This window comes from Rhamphochromis sp. 'chilingali' (assembly GCF_963969265.1).
Source record: "Rhamphochromis sp. 'chilingali' genome assembly, chromosome: 2".
NCBI classification, from domain to species: domain Eukaryota; kingdom Metazoa; phylum Chordata; class Actinopteri; order Cichliformes; family Cichlidae; genus Rhamphochromis; species Rhamphochromis sp. 'chilingali'.
The window spans coordinates 29,423,363-29,441,235 of NC_137930.1; the positions used below are offsets into that span (position 1 = coordinate 29,423,363).

Sequence of the window (17,873 nt, forward strand, 5' to 3'; positions counted from 1 at the left end):
ATTTGGACATAGTGTCAATAGTTGGCTGTTCCACAGGACATGATCTCTCATTTTGGAACAAAGCAGACATTAAGCTCCTGATGTGACCTTTTTGAAACCCCAACATCATCACAATTGAAAGTTTGCAGACTACGGTTAAAAGCCATGTACTTGCCAGGAAACCAAATGAACTCTATCAATTTTGCCAAGAGGAGTGGTCAGATATCCAGCCAGAATTATGCCAGGTGCTTGATATGGCTACCAAAAACAACTTGTTGGTTTTGAACTTACTAAGGAACATTCAACCAAATATTAGTGGGGGTGTATGTATAATTTTGGGTGTGAATTGGGTGTGAATTTATACTATTTTAGTATTTAGTATTTTTTAGTATTTATTTATTTATTGTCATTGTCAAGAACAATGAAATTGCGTTTGGGGCTTCCATACAACCCAAAAAAAAAAAAAAGAAGATTAGCCTTCTCTAATCCAAATGACACAGACCCAATAGACCTAAGTGCCTTCTAGTGTTTTGTTCAGCAGTATCTAGATCCTGGGTTGTTTGTTTGTTTGTTTGTTTGTTTGTTTGTTTGTTTGTTTGTTTGTTTGTTTGTTTGTTTGTTTGTTTGTTTGTTACCTTTGTACAGTCAGGGGCTGTTTGTGAGACATTTCCATCTACAGCCTTGGACACCAAAACCCAACAACTCCTGTGCTTTTAATTCTAGTGTGTGGTTTTTCTGTTAACAGGTAAGAATATTTCTTTACCACCAACATTTCAAAATGAAAACACAATTTGGTCAAGTTGCTTAAGAGAAAAAAAAACAATTTATTGCTCTATTATGGCCTATATAGCAAATATACAAATAGGTCAATGTGACCCAAACGTCTCAATAAAGAATATTAATAATAATGATAATGATAATAATTAAAGCGCTTACAGTAAACCATTCTGTAATTTCAATGGTATTAGAGGTTCAGTCTTGAAGCATAAAAACAACATAGTTTCTGTGACAATATAGTGCTTAAGTCTGTGATCATGTCGTGCCTTTTGAGACATGGCTATTAAAAGGCACAGCTTATAGTCCCACATAATTTCCTATAAACAGAAGCTGTTTCATAACTGTTTAGCTCTGTAATTTAGAGAGAATCGTCCAGGATATATACTAGAAGCTTCCTGCATCACATCAGCAGTCTCTGTCCTGGACAGCTCTGTGCCAGCAGACACGCACCCACTTTGCCGCTCTGAGATCCCAGTACTCTCGCTGTAGACCCCTTTGGTCCCGTGGTTCACAAGTTGAAGGGTTATATGATTTCCCTTCTGCAGGCGTTTCCCTCATTGGCAGCCACACTCCTCCACCACCATGTCGTCTTGATGCCTCATGACCATCTTTCCATCTTCGAAGTACAGCATGGAGATTGGTGCCAGGTGTGTGGGCACACAAGACAGACAGGGTGCCTTGTCTGGATGATGATAATTCAACAGGCTCTGGAGAGCGGAGAAGAAGAAAATAATTGATTAGAGAACATCTATTCATGCTGTTGGGGCATTATCAGTACTGTTGCATATGATGAGGTGTTTCAGTCTTACCTGTATGTATGCGTGGTTAGTAGGGGTGTAGGTCTCATCTACTGGTGTGGGACAGGTCCCTTTGCAGCGATAAGCGTTGTATCGTTTGGGATAGACAATCCACTCACTCCAGCCGAGTTTCTCAAAGTCCACCCACATGTCCACCTTCCTGCACAGATGATCCTTTTTCTCCTCTTGTGTTGCCTTGTCGCTGGGAGCATCTCTCCCACCCTCCTCTCTCTGCTGCTGGGTCTGCTGGTCCCTCTTTTCTCTGCTACTCCTCATCCTGGAGGGTACGTGCTCCCTGCCCAGACCAGCGTACTTGGAGTGCTTTGCTGTGCGGATGAGCATTGGTACTCGCTGGTCCTTTGCTTCATGCTTTAAGAAGACCACCATGATGACCCTGTCAGCTGTAAGGTGCTGAAATAATTCATGCTCCTGCTCTCTCTCCTCTGGCTTCTCTTCCCCCATCCTCTTTGCGAAATGCCCCCGATGCTGCAACCAGCGATGGACTATGTGCGTCATGTTGAACACTTTCCAGGAGGACGGCGACATCAGTGAACTGGGATGAACTCTAAGGTGGCCAAGAAGCAGCCTATTCTCGGGGCAGTGCATGCACCGCTCACTGTGGGAATGGTAGATGTCTATTGAAGCGCTGGAAGATTCTTTAAAAGCTGGCAGGCGGATGCGAAGCTCAGCCAGCTGGACAATGTCGCTTGCAGACATGGAGGACATGTCAAAAGTGAGGGACCATCTCCTGCCAATCTGCTGGCAGCCTGAAACAGATACGATAAAAGACATTTTTAGAATTATACCACAGGGTAAAGCTATGACTTGTTTAACAATAGACATGCAAACTATTAAAGGGGAATAGAGAAAAAAAACACATTTTGTAGTAGTGTGTCAAACTAAAGTACATTTTGCTGCTAAATGTATTTATGAAGTTCTTCTGTTTGTAAATTATTCTTTTTCATCCATATTTTCTAAAAGAAAAGTTGGGCTACGTGGCTTTCAAATGGCTTTCAAAATACCTAAGCCCGTTTTCGTAATTTCCCTGATGTTAAATACTCACTCTTAGCGACCAGGCTGATCACAGAATCGGAGCTGTGAAGATTTTCTTCGTTCCAAGTGTGGGGCACGCTGTCAGCCTGAGTACTGATCTGGTCTTCGATCAGCATGACCCGGTAGAGATGGATCATGTAGTGCGGCAGACTGTTAAAGCGGTGCCTCTGTGCAGCGTGTCTGGCCCCACCGTCCCGAGCTTTCCTCCCACGGAGCAGTTTATCAGGGTGCATCTTAGGGATGGTGAGAGCCTGAACCAAATCCACTAGAAGAAGAAGCGCAAAAGCGAAATCCACAGCTCGTCTCTTCATGATTTGTCGTGTTGTCTCTTCGGTAGGCAGATCCAGAATGATCAGGTGTAGTCCCAGAACCGGATTTATAATCACGCGTGTCTCTCTGAAGTTCTTTGAAGACAGCTGTCAGGCCTCTAATGGCTGAAGGACGCCTGTGATCTAAGCGGTATAACAGGGACCTCCTATGGGCTATCGAAACAGAGTGCTCTTTGAAGTGGAGTCCCCCACTCTGATTGATGTTTTGTATACTGGCGATCCCTCAGATTAAAAGGCATGATAATATTTTTAGCTAAAGAGATTATGAGCTACACAATTGCGCCTTGATTAATTGGGAGAAACAAGAGAGTTAATCAAAAAAACTGCTTTTTTTTGTATGACATCATTAACAAACTGCGCAACCCCTTGTGTCCTATTTCTGTCCAGGACACAAGCGGAAAATATAACAGGTTATTTTAGACCAAAATAAATACGATTTTTGTTTGTTATTTTTTTAATTAATTAAATTTAATTTTAATGTATTGTTAATCTTAAAGGGATGTCAGTGCTCAGAAATGAATAAAACGAACTGAACATTTTCAATAAATATCAGGAAGCCTAATCAGCAAAATATTAATAAACAATATGAAAATATGCGGAAGCAAACCGGTGATCTCCTTAATTTACTGTTTTAAAAGAAACCTGCAATGCGTGTGTTCCGGCATATTATCAGAATAATATAATATAATATAATTAAAATATAATATAATATAATATAATATAATATAATATAATATAATATAATATAATATCAATACATATAGAAAAACAATTAAAATCAAGGGAAAGTTCAAAGACAGTATAATTAATTTGGGCCACTGTTTTAGGAACTGTAAGTCATTCCTTGCGTAATATTGCGTTTCCAAAGGCACACGACTTTCATCGGACGCTAAAGCCATTAAAAGCTAACACACCCAGAGTGATAACTGCCCGCTAATCGTTTCCATTCATAAACTAAACAGCTTCGGGACCTCAGTTAAAAGAAGAAAGAGCCCATGTACAAAGCTGCCGTGCTTCTGATGAAAACATTTAACAAAAGGTGAAACTGTTCAAAGGTGTCGTTTTATTCCTTTAAGTCATTGTGACAACATCAAACAAATTTATTCAAACTAGCTAGTTTTATGTAAAACTTTAACTAATTCGTTTCAATTAGTTGGACGAATGAAAAGCAGTAGCCTACTGTCAAATTGTTTCATTAATTGACATAACGAAAGAATTTCATATTGGATATAATTCATGTTTTCATGTAACAGCGCGCACGTAACACAACCAGATGAAAACCTTAAAGTGCACTGCACACACAGTAACACGGTACCATGTTGAGCCTGAAATACTAACATCATTATCTAGAAAGACAGTGCAAAAATATCACTGCATGCACACACATCGTAACTGTTCTTCCGTGCGTAAAACCACAAAACCTTTCGCAATGGGCAATAATTCATCAGCCTGACTTGGTGGTAGAACTTCATCACCAGCTAATTAAAAAAAAGAAAGCTCTCCAAATGCAACTTTAAATTAACTTAATTCAAGGGTGCGGTTGCTATTATTAAAAATAATGTAAGTATGTTTTATTTGGCACTTTTTAAGAAAACGTCGAGTTTAAGTTTAAACACAGCGGAATAAATCAAATTTTATTTCTTGTTTTTAACTTGATCGGAAGTGACTCTATCCGCCGCAGCTACCGGATAAAAGCGTTTCCTCTCAGCTGCTGCTGTTTATCCAGATGAGCCGCGCAGGTCGACATGGATTGGCGCCTGTTGGTTTGTTTGATTTTTCTGGCGCATTTGAGAGTTTTGAGAGGTATTTTTTTTTTTTCTTTGACTATCCAAGGGTAGACACTTTCAGTTTCACAAAAATAGGCAAACCTGTTTCTGCGGGGTGGATTTTAGGGTTCGCTATATGTCAGGGTTTTGCTTGTGTGCGGCAGAGGGATGTTCAGGGTTACGAGCTATATTTCAAATAATCTGTGCTTCATGGAGTTTGCCTAATCAGAATGATTGTAACAACGAGACAAGTTAGTATGAAACTAGCAACATTAGAGTTTCAGGACGTTTAAAATAAGCGAAAGTCGCCGTTCATTGGATCCTATTTAGCACTGAAGTACTTATTTAGATCAAATCATGCAAAGGTACGCCGAGAATCATGAGCTGATATGTACTTCATTTGATATTCATTTAACCGTATGAAAGTCGTCTTTCTAATTAGAAATTTTAAATAGAATATTAAACATCTATTTCTGACTGCTTTGCATCTTTTCCCACTCACATGTCATATGATTGTACAACTTTTTGTTAATACAATTACAACCAGTGAGGAAGTTATTGTTTTAATTTGTCTGACCACATTTATTTCTTGTTCATACTCTTCACATTTTGTAGGACAAATCTCGGAGTGCAGTCATGACCAGTGGCAGTGTGACGATGGCGGGTGTATTCCTGCTGTGTGGAGATGTGATGGAGATGGAGATTGTCTGGATGGATCAGATGAAGTGGACTGCACTGGTGGGCTCCCCCCCCCCCCCCCCCCCCCCCCCCCCCCCCCCCAAACCTGTGGGGGGGAAAAAAACTCATAACTTTACACATTACAGTATTATCTATTTTTGTTTTCCTGTAGTTTGAGACTCTTTAAGTGATGTTGAACAAAACAACTTTTAAATGAAGCACAAAAGGCAAAGGACATTTTTTTTTCTCCCCTGAGCTGCAAGTGTAGGTTGTTGGTTCAGGGGTAAATAAATGGAACTTTTTAATGTTTTTGTTTTCTTTCCTTCAGGACTCCGAGGCTCTGATTGTCCGCCAGGTCAGTTTGCTTGTGTGGACTCTGTTGGCTGTGTTAAAGCATCGGCCCGCTGCGATGGACAAAAGCAGTGTCCCACTGGCTCCGATGAGGAGAACTGTCCAGTCACAGAGGGCTGCCTGGACTCTGACTGGACATGTCAAAATCACATCTGCATCCCTAAAGAGCTGAGGTGCAATGGAATAGATGACTGCATGGACAACTCTGATGAAAAGGACTGTGGTGAGGAAAATGCCCTAACAAGAAACTAAATATCATTCTGTGTATTTGTGACACTTTCTAAACAAAACTACCAAAAGTCACATTTTTCCATTACAGATCCAGCTATGCTGTAACAATTCTTTAAATATTTTGGATTTTTATCATCCACTAAGACATATTTATAGACTCATTTGTTCTGAGATTATATGTATGTGTGTATGTGTATATATATATATATATATATATATATATATATATATATATATATATATATATATATATATATATATATATATATATATATATATATATATATATATATATATATATATATATATATATATATATATATATATATATATATATATTTATTTATATATATATATTTATTTATATATTTTAAAGTTAAATGGGGACATAATCATGTTAAATGTACTGAAATACAAATCAAGGCTATCAGCAGAGGTAAATCCAGATGACCAGAGGTAAAATGGCATATTTTTGGATGGAATCAAAAACGTTTGAGTTAAAGTGTGAATACACCTTTTCATGCACTGATGCATCATGCAACTAAAAATGAACATTTAAATCTTTATCCTGATTCTTAAAAAGGTTAATGTATATATTTTTCTCCCAGATTTGTGCAGTGAGGGCAGCATACGGTGTCCTGAGGGGACATGTCTATCTGCTGACGAGCAGTGCGATGGCACGTTTCACTGTTCTGATGAAAGCGATGAGCCCATAACCTGCGGTACGCTTAAAGCAACTCATTATCACAAAAAACACTAATATACAATGGTTTTTGTCTATTAAGTCGTCTTCTGTGACGCTGATGCTTAAAATTCCGCCTCCTGCAGGGCGTGCCTGCGTTATGGACAATGGTGGATGTAGCCATGTGTGCACTGACGAACCCAGGGGAGTTCTGTGTTCTTGTCCTGCTGGATATAAGCTGTCTCCTAATGGAACAGACTGTGAAGGTGTGTGGGACAAGATGATGACAGTTTACCTTCAATACTAGGTTTTATAGCAGAAACCAAAATAATGCTAAATTAAAGAAAGAATAAAGGTTTTGAAGTACGAGGTGTCCGTGTCCTTCTAAAGGAGCAGATGATTCCTTAATCCCTGATCCTGTTTTCATGCAACTCCAGGAGTAATTGATATCTGCGACTTTGTAATTTTCCAGATACATTTTTTAAAATGCATGCTGGCACATGTTTACTCTTAATTTCTTACAGATTTGGATGAATGTGCTCCACCTTTCGACCCCTGTGCTCATCACTGCAGTAACACCATCGGTTCTTACTATTGCTACTGCAGAGCGGGATTCAAACTAAATGAAAACTCAACATGTGTGGCTTCAGGTGAAGTGAAAGTGTTTTTCCTGTTTATAAAATTGACGCTACATTCTGTCGATATAATGTTCCACCAATTTGTTTGGTACCAACTTGAGTCAAGGACTTTGCTAGGACAAAGCTAATGGGTGTAAGGCCTTTGTTATGCTGTCAGAATCCATTCTGGATTTGGTTTTGTCCTCTTAAACGATCAACACCAACATCAAAGTGCACTTATGATGTCTGATTAATGATATGCTAATAGGTGACTTTGATGTCGGTAAGGTGGTGACAAAAGCTATAAACTCTGTTTGATCAAGGACAAAGAGCAGTTAGGTAATCAAAGACTTTTCCTGTAAATGCAAATTTATCAAGTGAGGCCTTGATGATTAAATGAATCACATGAATTATTGGATAAGCGTCACTAACGGTGTCCTGTATGAATCTGCATTTACAGCTAATCCTGTCCGATTGCTGCTGGTTGGGGGGACAGCTTTAGGATTATTGAATGTGAAATCTCAACAGTTTGAAATTATTCAGAGTTCAACATTTGACTCTGTGGCCTTGGCGTTTGATGTTGCACGGGGGTGGTACTACTGGGCTGACAGCCGTGGCAACATTTACAAAAGTGATGGACAGCAAAGCTGGACAGCCTATACTGGTTGGTTTACTCTTTAATTCAAGAACGTATCCTCACATTAAATTGTTTCTTGCATATTTTTATTTTTTTCGTAGTTATATTCTACTTGCCAACCATTAATTTATTTGTTTATTGTTCTTAAACAGGAGAGCCTGGTATCAAAGGTTTAGCTTGTGACTGGCTCAGTGGGAATCTGTTCTGGACCAACAAGAAGACTGAGTCAATCTACCTGCAGAGTTCTGATGGAAAAAGTTACACTGCTCTGCTCAGCAAAAACATCAGGCCCTCAGAGCTGGTCGTTATGCCTGTAGAAAGGTCTGTATGGCTACATGTGACTGAATTTTAAAGTGATCAAATTTGATATTTCATTCGGGCATAATGGTGGATAAAGGTCAACATTTTAGGGTATGTCAAATACAGGATATGCAGTTACTATTTTACACGTTGATGAAAATCGATGATGCACTGCTTAGTGCTGCTTATTCATATTCGCTGCTTTCTGCCTCCCAGCTTGATGTTCTGGATCAATACAGGTCCAGGTGACAGAGCAACAATAGAAAAGTCTTGGATGGATGCCTCAGAAAGAAGCTCTCTGGCAGTCATCACTGCTCAGTCTGCCCACAGCCTCACTGCTGATGTAGCTGCCAGACGGCTGTACTGGATCAGTGATTTTAAGAGGGTGAGATTTGGATCAAAAGCCCAAATGTTCTCCATCACAGTTCATCACACACGGGGCCTGTTGCATAGAAACTATTTTTATTTGCTGCTTTGTTCCTGATCAGAAGTGCTCAGATTTTTTTTTTCTCATTATTAGAAATAATTAAAATAATTAAAAAAAGAAAAAGTTTACATATCTGGGACTAGTTCGGTCACTCCTGGGCATGTATTGATTTTATTTATTATAAATAAATGCAAATGCCACCCCTGTGGGATACACTTGAAATCAAAAAGCATTTACTTTACGCTCTTTAAAGTTAATAATAATCTAAAAAAGTTTGTCTGTGTGCCCTTTTTTTTTCTCACCACATGCCACTGTTATTTTTACCCCAACAAAGTCTTTTTATCCTGAAGCTCTCAGATACGTTTTTCTCTGTATTACACATGTGAGATGGTAGGAGAATTTGAAAAGCGTTAACTTTGATTTCGTGAAGTAGTTCATAGTTTTTTTACAGGATTCAAAAGCATGATTCAGTAGCTTTTAAACCTTGTCAGCAACACATTTGTTTGATTTTTAGTCTCTGGCTCACTCTTCTTTACAGCATTGCTTTAATTCATTAAGGTTGTTGATGCGCAGCTCTCTTAAGGCCCCAGCACAGAATTTCAATCTAGTTGAGGTCTAGACTTTGACTGGACTGTTGCAGCCCTTTCAGCCGCCCTGTTGTAGATTTGCTGCTGTGTTTGGGATCATAGTCCTGTTACTTGTCCCATGCCTTAGCCATCCGACAGGTGGCCTCGCGTTTGACTCTAGAATATTTTGATATCCAAAGGTTTTATAGTTGACTCAACCACTGCAAGTCCCGTGGCTGCAAAACAAACCCAAACCACCTCTCCACCGCTGTGTTTGACAGTTGCTATGTGGTGTTTGTGGTGGTCCTAACCATAATGTTTAGCCATTGGAACAATGTCCTTCAGACAGATGAGACCACAGTGGAGAAATTTGGCTACAGAGGTCTTGTGGCTTGATTTGCATCTTTGCAAATCTGTCATGCTGAAATGACACCATGTTCTTTTTAGAAAGAAATGGCTTTCTGCTTAAAACTTTGCAAGCCATAAGAATATATTTAATTTTCCATAAGTCACTACAGAGTTGTGAGGAACAAATGCTCACGTGATTGTATTTCACTCAGCAGATATTTTACCTCTCCATCACAGATGTGTCATATTCTCACATTTTTCCTTTCTATACATCACAACAATCTCTTCTATGTAACCTGACGAGGGTGAGGGAGTCATAGTTTGAGCTCTTTGCTGTTCTTAATAAAATAACGTTGGCTAAAATACTCACACTCGGTCATGATGACTTTTTTTTTTTTTTTTTTTTTTTTGTCTCCCCGTTCAGTCCATAGAGACTGTGAAGGTGGATGGGAGTGGCCGTTACTCCTACACAGGACTGTTCAGCAGGAGAGCACCGCAGAGCCTTGCTGTGTTTGAAAGTTCGTTTTATTGGGTTGATAACAAAGGACTCTGGCAGGCTCCACAGACTCAACTGAGCCAGAGAAAATTTATATGGGAACCCACACTGCCAGTATTAGCTGTTTACCATGAGCTACAACAGCCTCAAGGTAAATCTTATGTTATTCTCAAACATGGTCGTTGATCAGTTTTCCTATCTGAAGATCTGTTTTTAAATTTATATGCAATTTAAGCTGTTTTAAATTGGATACAAAACAAGGTTGAAGTTGTTAAATGTATTTAAAAGTTGTTAATAGAGCTTTCTTGGTCTTCATAGTGGATTGTGTTGCACCTAATAGTCCTCTCATTGTCTTCATCAGGTTATTCTGCATGTGTAAAAACACCCTGTCACCTCTGCCAGCTAACTAAAAGCAACCCTCTTGGATTCACCTGCTCTTGTCCAAACCTCAAATTGCTGTTGCTGGATGAGACATGTGAAAGTAGGTTTCCTAAAACTTTCTTTTCACCTTTGTTAGTGTAAAAAAAAGACATAACTTTTAATTCTGGTCCAAACTTATTAAATCAGTTGTGGTTAAATAAAAATGCATTTACACTTTACAAGAAAACACAAAAGATGATCTGTAATATTATTCACTGTCACAGATCCACGGTTTCTCTATGCTACAAATACGGAAATCATCTTGTTGGAGTTGGAAGATAAAGGGTTCATTGAAAGCCAGCTTTTCACCACCAATGAGGGGATCCTCTCTTTTGAGATTGACTGGGACAGAGACTGGCTTTACTGGGCAAACCAAACTGGCCACATTCAACGCATCAGTTTAACAGCGGCCACCGCTGAGCTGGTCCCAACACCTTTGCCAGGTTAGCACGGATTTGTTCACATATGTTGCTTATTACTGATGTGCAGTGACAAAAATCATATTAAGAGTGGTGGTTCAACAGTTTAAAAAAAAATGTTAAGACTTAATTAGTTTCTACCTTAAATGGCTGTCAACATACCTTCTTTCAACTTATTTCTATTTCTTTTTAGTTTGTCTGATAAATGTGGACCAGAGGAGCGGAAGCCTTTATTGGGTGTCATGTCATCGAAACACCATCGGAACAATCACAGCTGACAGCTACTACCCAAAGCAGCTTTACTACACGACAAAGGAGATTAAAAACTTGTATCTGGACTGGCTGCGGGGTACCATCATCTGGCTAGAAGAAGATCGAATTCTCAGCATGAGCATGTTGGGAGGTGACGCTAAAGAGCTGCTGCACATAGCTGGAGGAGTGAGTGGGGGCATCGCTTTTGACCTCAGGGCTAATAGCCTGCTGTGGAACTCAAAAATGGCAGGTTAGTTTTATCGTTGGATTGGTGTGTGGAAGCTTGTTATGATCCCTGGGGATAATAAATACATTTTTGGGGGGTTAGTTATATCAAAATTTCAGCTTATGAACTCAAACTTTGGAGAAAATAACTTAAAATTTCCAAACCACACTCATTCAGATTTGTTTTGCATACTTGCAAATCTCAGGATTTTCAAACCACATAAAAATGATGAACTTGTCACCTCACAGACTTTAATGTTGCCTTTAATTAAGACTTTTTTTTTTTTTATGACAGGCTTAACAACATTAAGTTTGCTGCGAGAGAGAAGCCACCAAGCTGGAAGAAGATGGAAGATTTCGGGCTCAGTTGTAGCTGCCCTCGAGCCTTTTCTCTTGTCAGTTTCAGACAACGTAATGACTCTGTGGGATCAGCGTGATGGGAGCCCCATTCAAGATGCAGCTGTGACGGGTCATGTGATCAGAGTAATCACTGCTCCCATAGATATTCAGACAGTTCAGAGTAAGATCATCTGTCACAGCAGAAACAGATTTATATAGCACTTTGACATTTTTCTGGTATGCATGATCATCTCATTAATTCCATTGCATTGTCTTTACATTCTCAAGCCTGCAGGAAACCATCGTTTTTGTGCAGACACTCATCAGTCTGCCTCTCAGAAGCTCAGCTGTGTGACGGGAAAAAGGACTGCCCGGAAGGAGATGACGAGTTTTGTCCTGGGGCTTGTCTGTCTATAGGTAAATGCCCAAGCTGACATTCTTGTTATAACTGGCGATGCAGCTCAAAAACATATTGAGACTTACTGATAGGTTTTTCGATTTCAGAGGAGTTCGAATGCCAGGACCGGAGCAGTTGCCTTTCCAGACGTCTTATGTGTGATGGTCGGTCTGATTGTACCGATGGCTCGGATGAGGCTGATTGTCCAACTGCAGCTCCTCGTACAAGTCGGTCAAATGTGATGAAATGTCGCATAGGCTCAAAGCCATGTGAAGATGGCAAAGACTGTGTTTTATATAGTCACGTGTGTGATGGAGAGGACGACTGTGCGGATGGATCAGATGAACTGGGCTGCGGTGAGTTTCCTAAAACAAAATCAACCGTTTTTTGATTAGCGATGTGATGTTTTGGTGTACGTTTAGTTTTTGGCTTTGTAATGCATTTTATTATTTCGTTAGTATTCTTGTCACTGTGTTTAACGTATGACACCTTATTTGTCTTTTAAAGATGCCCTGCAACAGAACATGACTACCACAAGAACTAATATGGACCAATCAAACAAAACTCCAGGTCCTACCACTCTTTCTCCTCGAGCTCTCCTGGCCTGCACCAGTCCCTCTGTCCTCTGTCCTTCTTCTGCTTACCTCTGCATATCTCCAGACCAGTTCTGCAATGGACATAGTGACTGCCCTGACGGCTTTGATGAAAAGAACTGCATAAAAAGTTGCCCCTCAAAAAGTAAGCACCAAATCAGAATTTCATTTTCTCAGTTTAAAAATATTTAGCATTTTATGTCTTCAAAAGTTTGACACTGTATGTCCTGTTTAATAATTTTATTCCAGATGACTTTCTTTGCAAAGATCATCGCGGCTGCGTATCTAAAAGCCTGGTTTGTGACGGTGAATTTCATTGCTACGACGGCTCTGATGAGGTCGACTGTTCGAGTGCAGCCACGGCTGCTCCTGGGAGAAACATTCTGAAATGCCGTTTGGGGTTCACAGTCTGCAAAGATGGGAATCAGTGTGTCCTCAATATCAGCGTCTGTGATGGCGAGAAAGACTGTCAAGATGGATCAGATGAAGAACGATGCAGTTAGTATCTATGCCAAGTTTCTTTTCAAGTTTTATATATTGCCGTTAAAATAATTTTAAATTTCTGCTTCTTGGTGTCATTTTTCTAGATGTTGCAGAGAGAGATTCTACAATGCAAACAGAGAGACGGCCCTCAAATGATTCTCCTGTACTCCTCACACCATCCATTAAACCTCACTACAGGCTACCTTGCAGCAGTCCTTCAATTCTGTGTCCAGATTCCTCTTTGTGCATTAAACCAGCACAGATATGTGATGGAAGAAAAGACTGCCATGATGGATCTGATGAGAACTGTGTGAAAGGGTGTCCTTTTGAGGACTTTCTCTGCAAGGACCGAAGGAGCTGTGTCTCCAAGAGTCTGGTCTGTGATGGACTGTTTCAGTGCCAGGATGGATCAGATGAACTGAACTGTCCGACTGTGACCGCTCCTGCAGCTCAAAATGTGCTGCAGTGCCACAGGAACGCAAAGATGTGTAGTGATGGCACAGAGTGTGTTTTACTCAGCCACGTATGTGATGGAGAGAAAGACTGCATGGATGGATCTGATGAAGAAGGATGTCCAGGAATTTGCAAAAAAGGTTGTTTCACTTTAAACTTTATATTTAATCTTTCCGTGATGTAATGAACTTAATATTATTGAAACTGATCAGAACTTTTATTCTTTAAACCTGTACATGTGAGGTTGCAGATGCAAATGGCTTCGTCCATGATTGTCTTCTTTCTACCCCAGGTGAGTTTCAGTGTGCCCATGGGAAAATGTGCATCCCTGAGGTTCAGGTGTGTGATGGGAGGTTCCAGTGTCAGGACCATTCAGATGAAGCTGACTGCCAGAAACCAATCAAGAGCTGTGAGCATCGTTGTGCTGACGGGAAGCGCTGCATCCCAAAGAAGTTCCTGTGTGATGGAGAAAAAGACTGTGTGGATGGCTCAGATGAAGTGGGCTGCAGTAAGTACTGAGAAGCTGCACGAAGGAAACCAGAAGATTCAAATGAACCAAACCTAGTTTTTATAAGTTTCACATTGCTGCTGCATGCTGAACCTAACACAGGTTTTTCTTTCCAGATCAGGCTGCTGCTCCATCATCAGAGTCTCCTGTCTTCACTGCATCACCTTGCGTTGCTCCTTCAGTTCTCTGCCCTGGATCATCACTGTGCATCTCTCAAAATCAGCTGTGTGATGGACAAAGAGACTGCCCTGATGGATCTGATGAAAATGACTGTGCGGTCCATTGTGTAAACCCAAGTAAGTGCTTGAATGTGCCATGGAAAAAAAAGGCTTAGTCTACACATTTAGCCAAGAAATAAAGACATGAGTTTTGAAAAAGTTATATTTTTTTCTGATCTGTAAGGTAGATTGTTTTTTCCCTCCATAGCTGACTTTCTCTGCAAAGATCATATGGGCTGTGTCTCCAAGAGTCTGGTCTGTGATGGACGCCGTCATTGCCAGGATGGATCGGATGAACTGAACTGTCCGACTGAGATCGCTCCTGCAGCTAAAGATGTGCTGCAGTGCCGCAGGAACGCAAAGATGTGTAGTGATGGCACAGAGTGTGTTTTACTCAGCCACGTATGTGATGGAGAGAAAGACTGCATGGATGGATCTGATGAAGAAGGATGTCCAGGAATTTGCAAAAAAGGTTTGGGTTTTTTTTCCCCCACTTTAAATGTCATTTATTTAACTGTTTATTGTTTAAACTTTTATTTTATTGCTTAAAAGAAATTGTATTTAAAGTCACATCAACACGTGTACTTTCAAGTGGAGTTGTGAGATCAGCTGATTGTCATTACTTTCTTTCCATCCCAGGTGAGTTTCAGTGTGCCCATGGGAAAATATGCATCCCTGAGGTTCAGGTGTGTGATGGGAGGTGGCAGTGTCAGGACCATTCAGATGAAGCTGACTGCCAGAAACCAATCAAGAGCTGTGAGCATCGTTGTGCTGACGGGAAGCGCTGCATCCCAAAGAAGTTCCTGTGTGATGGAGAAAAAGACTGTGTGGATGGCTCAGATGAAGTGGGCTGCAGTAAGTACTGAAAACTAAAACTGGAATAGCAAAGCAGAGTAACTGAATGTTTCAATAAGGTTTATTTGATGTTGTCCCAGGTTACAAAATGAAACACCAGTTTAATAGTTTCCTTTCTTTGCAGACTACAACACTGCAACAACCAAGGCTCCTGCTTTTCCTTTTGCTTCACCGTGCACTCCTCCTTCAGTTCTCTGCCCTCGATCGTCACTGTGCATCTCTCAAAATCAGCTGTGTGATGGACAAAGAGACTGCCCTGATGGATCTGATGAAAATGACTGTGCGGTCCATTGTGTAAACCCAAGTAAGTGCTTGAATGTGCCATGAAGAAAAGGCTTAGTCTACACATTTAGCCAAGAAATAAAGACATGAGTTTTGAAAAAGTTATATTTTGATCTGTAAGGTAGATTGTTATGCTTGTTTTTTTTTCTCCATAGCTGACTTTCTCTGTAAGGACCATATGGGCTGTGTCTCCAAGAGTCTGGTCTGTGATGGACGCCGTCATTGCCAGGATGGATCAGATGAGCTGAACTGTCCTAGTGTGACCGCTCCTGCAGCTCAAGATGTGCTGCAGTGCCGCAGGAACGCAAAGATGTGTAGTGATGGCACAGAGTGTGTTTTACTCAGCCACGTATGTGATGGAGAGAAAGACTGCATGGATGGATCTGATGAGAATGACTGTGCGGTCCAGTGTGTAAACCCAAGTAAGTGCTTGAATTGCTATGAAAAAAGGCTTGGTCTACAGAATCTAGCTAATTATTTAAGATGTGATTTTAATTGTCAGACAGTTTTAAAAATAATAATCATTTTGAATATTTATTCAGTCTCATAGCTGTTCTGTATAAGCATAAGTAGTTTGGAGGCAGTTTTTTATTTTTTTTATTTATTTTTTTATATATATCTTCAGCTTGGTATCTTTGTTTTGTTTTTTGATTTTTGTTTTTTCCCCTCTCCATAGCTGACTTCCTCTGCAAGGACCATATGGGCTGTGTCTCCAAGAGTCTGGTCTGTGATGGACTCTCTCATTGTCAAGATAGATCGGATGAACTGAACTGTCAGAGTGTGGCCGCTCCTGCAGCTCAAGATGATGTGCTGCAGTGCCATAGAAATGCAAAGATGTGTAGTGATGGCACAGAGTGTGTTTTACTCAGCCACGTATGTGACGGAGAGAAAGACTGCATGGATGGATCTGATGAAGAAGGATGTCCAGGAATTTGCAAAAAAGGTTGTTTCACTTTACATGTAATCTTTCTGTGTCTGAAAATAGCTTTTTGACCCTGACAGAGTGAACTTAATGTTATTGAAAATGATAACATCTGTTTTACTTTAAAACTTGTACATGTGAGGGTGCAAATGCAAGCGACTTCATCCTTGATTGTCTTCTTTCTACCCCAGGTGAGTTTCAGTGTGCCCATGGGAAAATGTGCATCCCCGAGGTTCAGGTGTGTGATGGGAGGTTCCAGTGTCAGGACCATTCAGATGAAGCTGACTGCCAGAAACCAATCAAGAGCTGTGAGCATCGTTGTGCTGACGGGAAGCGCTGCATCCCAAAGAAGTTCCTGTGTGATGGAGAAAAAGACTGTGTGGATGGCTCAGATGAAGTGGGCTGCAGTAAGTACTGAGAAGCTGCAATAGCAAATGAATCTAACAAAGCAAATTTACTATAAAAATTTTTTTTGATTTTTCTATTGTCTTAACTCTTGCTAATAGATTAATAGACATTACATGCTAAAGCTAACAGTTTGTTCTTTCCAGATCAGGCTGCTGCTCCATCAAAGTCTCCTGTCTTTACTGCATCACCTTGCGTTGCTCCTTCAGTTCTCTGCCCTGGATCATCACTGTGTATCTCTCAAAATCAGCTCTGTGATGGACAAAGAGACTGCCCTGATGGTTTTGACGAAAACGGCTGTGCTGTCCAGTGTGAAAACCCAAGTAAGTGGTTAAATTACCATAAAGAAAGGTAGCATCATTCATGCAGCCACATCCAAACTTGGATGTGCACTTGCTGTTTGAAAGATTCAAAGAGAAGGTGAAGTTCTTTATTTTGAATCATGTTTGTATTTTCATCAAGCATCATAGGCGCTCTGATATCTTGTAGAAGCAGCTTACATTAAATCCTTCAAGTGTTGTCTCCAGTGTTATATAGCCACCTCTGTGCTTCTCAAACTTGCACCTTTTTGTTCCTGCACATCAGATGACTTCTTGTGCAGCAACCAGAAAAAATGTGTCCCTGGAATGCAAGTGTGCGACGGCCGAGCCCAGTGTCCCGATGGCTCTGACGAGAAGCTCTGTCAATCACCAAATCCTACTGCCACCTGTAAGATGCGGTTAATCAAAGAAAATGTGTGACTTGATCGTTTGCTTGCCCAAACAGTCTGCCCTTTAACGCATAATGTTCTCTCTGTCAAGCCTCCATGAGTGGCTTCGGCACCAGACAAACTCCTCTCAGATGCCGCATTGGTTTCAAACGATGTAAAAATGGCCATGAGTGCGTTATGTACAGCCATGTGTGTGATGGGGAGAAGGATTGCAGTGATGGCTCAGATGAAGAGGGATGTGTGGCTGGTAATTTCTAAGTGTATAATTTTCATATTATTTGTATCATTTCTTGTATTCATCTGTTGAATTATTTTAAAGACTGATTGTAGTGAGCTAGTAATAGATGGAACACTATAAA

The 17,873-nt window shown here is 40.4% G+C and overlaps 2 protein-coding genes across 2 annotated transcripts in view; one reads left to right on the plus strand and one right to left on the minus strand.

The window, feature by feature from the left end:
* Nucleotides 1-955: 955 nt before the first annotated feature.
* LOC308392063 (nodal homolog 2-A-like) lies at nucleotides 956-2,995 on the minus strand. The gene is made up of 3 exons (XM_080874910.1): nucleotides 2,617-2,995; nucleotides 1,566-2,320; nucleotides 956-1,463 (listed from the first exon to the last, which is right to left on the minus strand). Exons 1-3 carry the CDS (start codon nucleotides 2,915-2,917, stop codon nucleotides 1,311-1,313), a joined length of 1,209 nt encoding a protein of 402 aa, XP_080731036.1. The 5' UTR covers nucleotides 2,918-2,995; the 3' UTR covers nucleotides 956-1,310.
* Nucleotides 2,996-4,673: 1,678 nt separating this feature from the next.
* The window catches only part of LOC308387380 (uncharacterized protein), a 28,705-nt gene continuing 15,505 nt past the window's right edge, over nucleotides 4,674-17,873 (plus strand). The window contains exons 1-30 of the mRNA XM_080867381.1: nucleotides 4,674-4,738; nucleotides 5,317-5,439; nucleotides 5,708-5,953; nucleotides 6,570-6,683; nucleotides 6,790-6,909; nucleotides 7,168-7,293; nucleotides 7,721-7,924; nucleotides 8,050-8,218; nucleotides 8,414-8,582; nucleotides 9,963-10,185; nucleotides 10,396-10,515; nucleotides 10,679-10,897; nucleotides 11,067-11,375; nucleotides 11,646-11,870; nucleotides 11,978-12,106; nucleotides 12,194-12,442; nucleotides 12,594-12,824; nucleotides 12,929-13,177; nucleotides 13,267-13,755; nucleotides 13,908-14,123; nucleotides 14,240-14,419; nucleotides 14,550-14,813; nucleotides 14,981-15,196; nucleotides 15,321-15,500; nucleotides 15,634-15,900; nucleotides 16,155-16,421; nucleotides 16,592-16,807; nucleotides 16,952-17,128; nucleotides 17,391-17,513; nucleotides 17,606-17,761. Of these exons, the coding sequence (XP_080723507.1) occupies nucleotides 4,681-4,738; nucleotides 5,317-5,439; nucleotides 5,708-5,953; nucleotides 6,570-6,683; nucleotides 6,790-6,909; nucleotides 7,168-7,293; nucleotides 7,721-7,924; nucleotides 8,050-8,218; nucleotides 8,414-8,582; nucleotides 9,963-10,185; nucleotides 10,396-10,515; nucleotides 10,679-10,897; nucleotides 11,067-11,375; nucleotides 11,646-11,870; nucleotides 11,978-12,106; nucleotides 12,194-12,442; nucleotides 12,594-12,824; nucleotides 12,929-13,177; nucleotides 13,267-13,755; nucleotides 13,908-14,123; nucleotides 14,240-14,419; nucleotides 14,550-14,813; nucleotides 14,981-15,196; nucleotides 15,321-15,500; nucleotides 15,634-15,900; nucleotides 16,155-16,421; nucleotides 16,592-16,807; nucleotides 16,952-17,128; nucleotides 17,391-17,513; nucleotides 17,606-17,761 (6,034 nt within the window). The 5' untranslated portion in view covers nucleotides 4,674-4,680. The remainder of the gene's footprint in view (nucleotides 4,739-5,316; nucleotides 5,440-5,707; nucleotides 5,954-6,569; nucleotides 6,684-6,789; nucleotides 6,910-7,167; nucleotides 7,294-7,720; nucleotides 7,925-8,049; nucleotides 8,219-8,413; nucleotides 8,583-9,962; nucleotides 10,186-10,395; nucleotides 10,516-10,678; nucleotides 10,898-11,066; nucleotides 11,376-11,645; nucleotides 11,871-11,977; nucleotides 12,107-12,193; nucleotides 12,443-12,593; nucleotides 12,825-12,928; nucleotides 13,178-13,266; nucleotides 13,756-13,907; nucleotides 14,124-14,239; nucleotides 14,420-14,549; nucleotides 14,814-14,980; nucleotides 15,197-15,320; nucleotides 15,501-15,633; nucleotides 15,901-16,154; nucleotides 16,422-16,591; nucleotides 16,808-16,951; nucleotides 17,129-17,390; nucleotides 17,514-17,605; nucleotides 17,762-17,873) is intronic.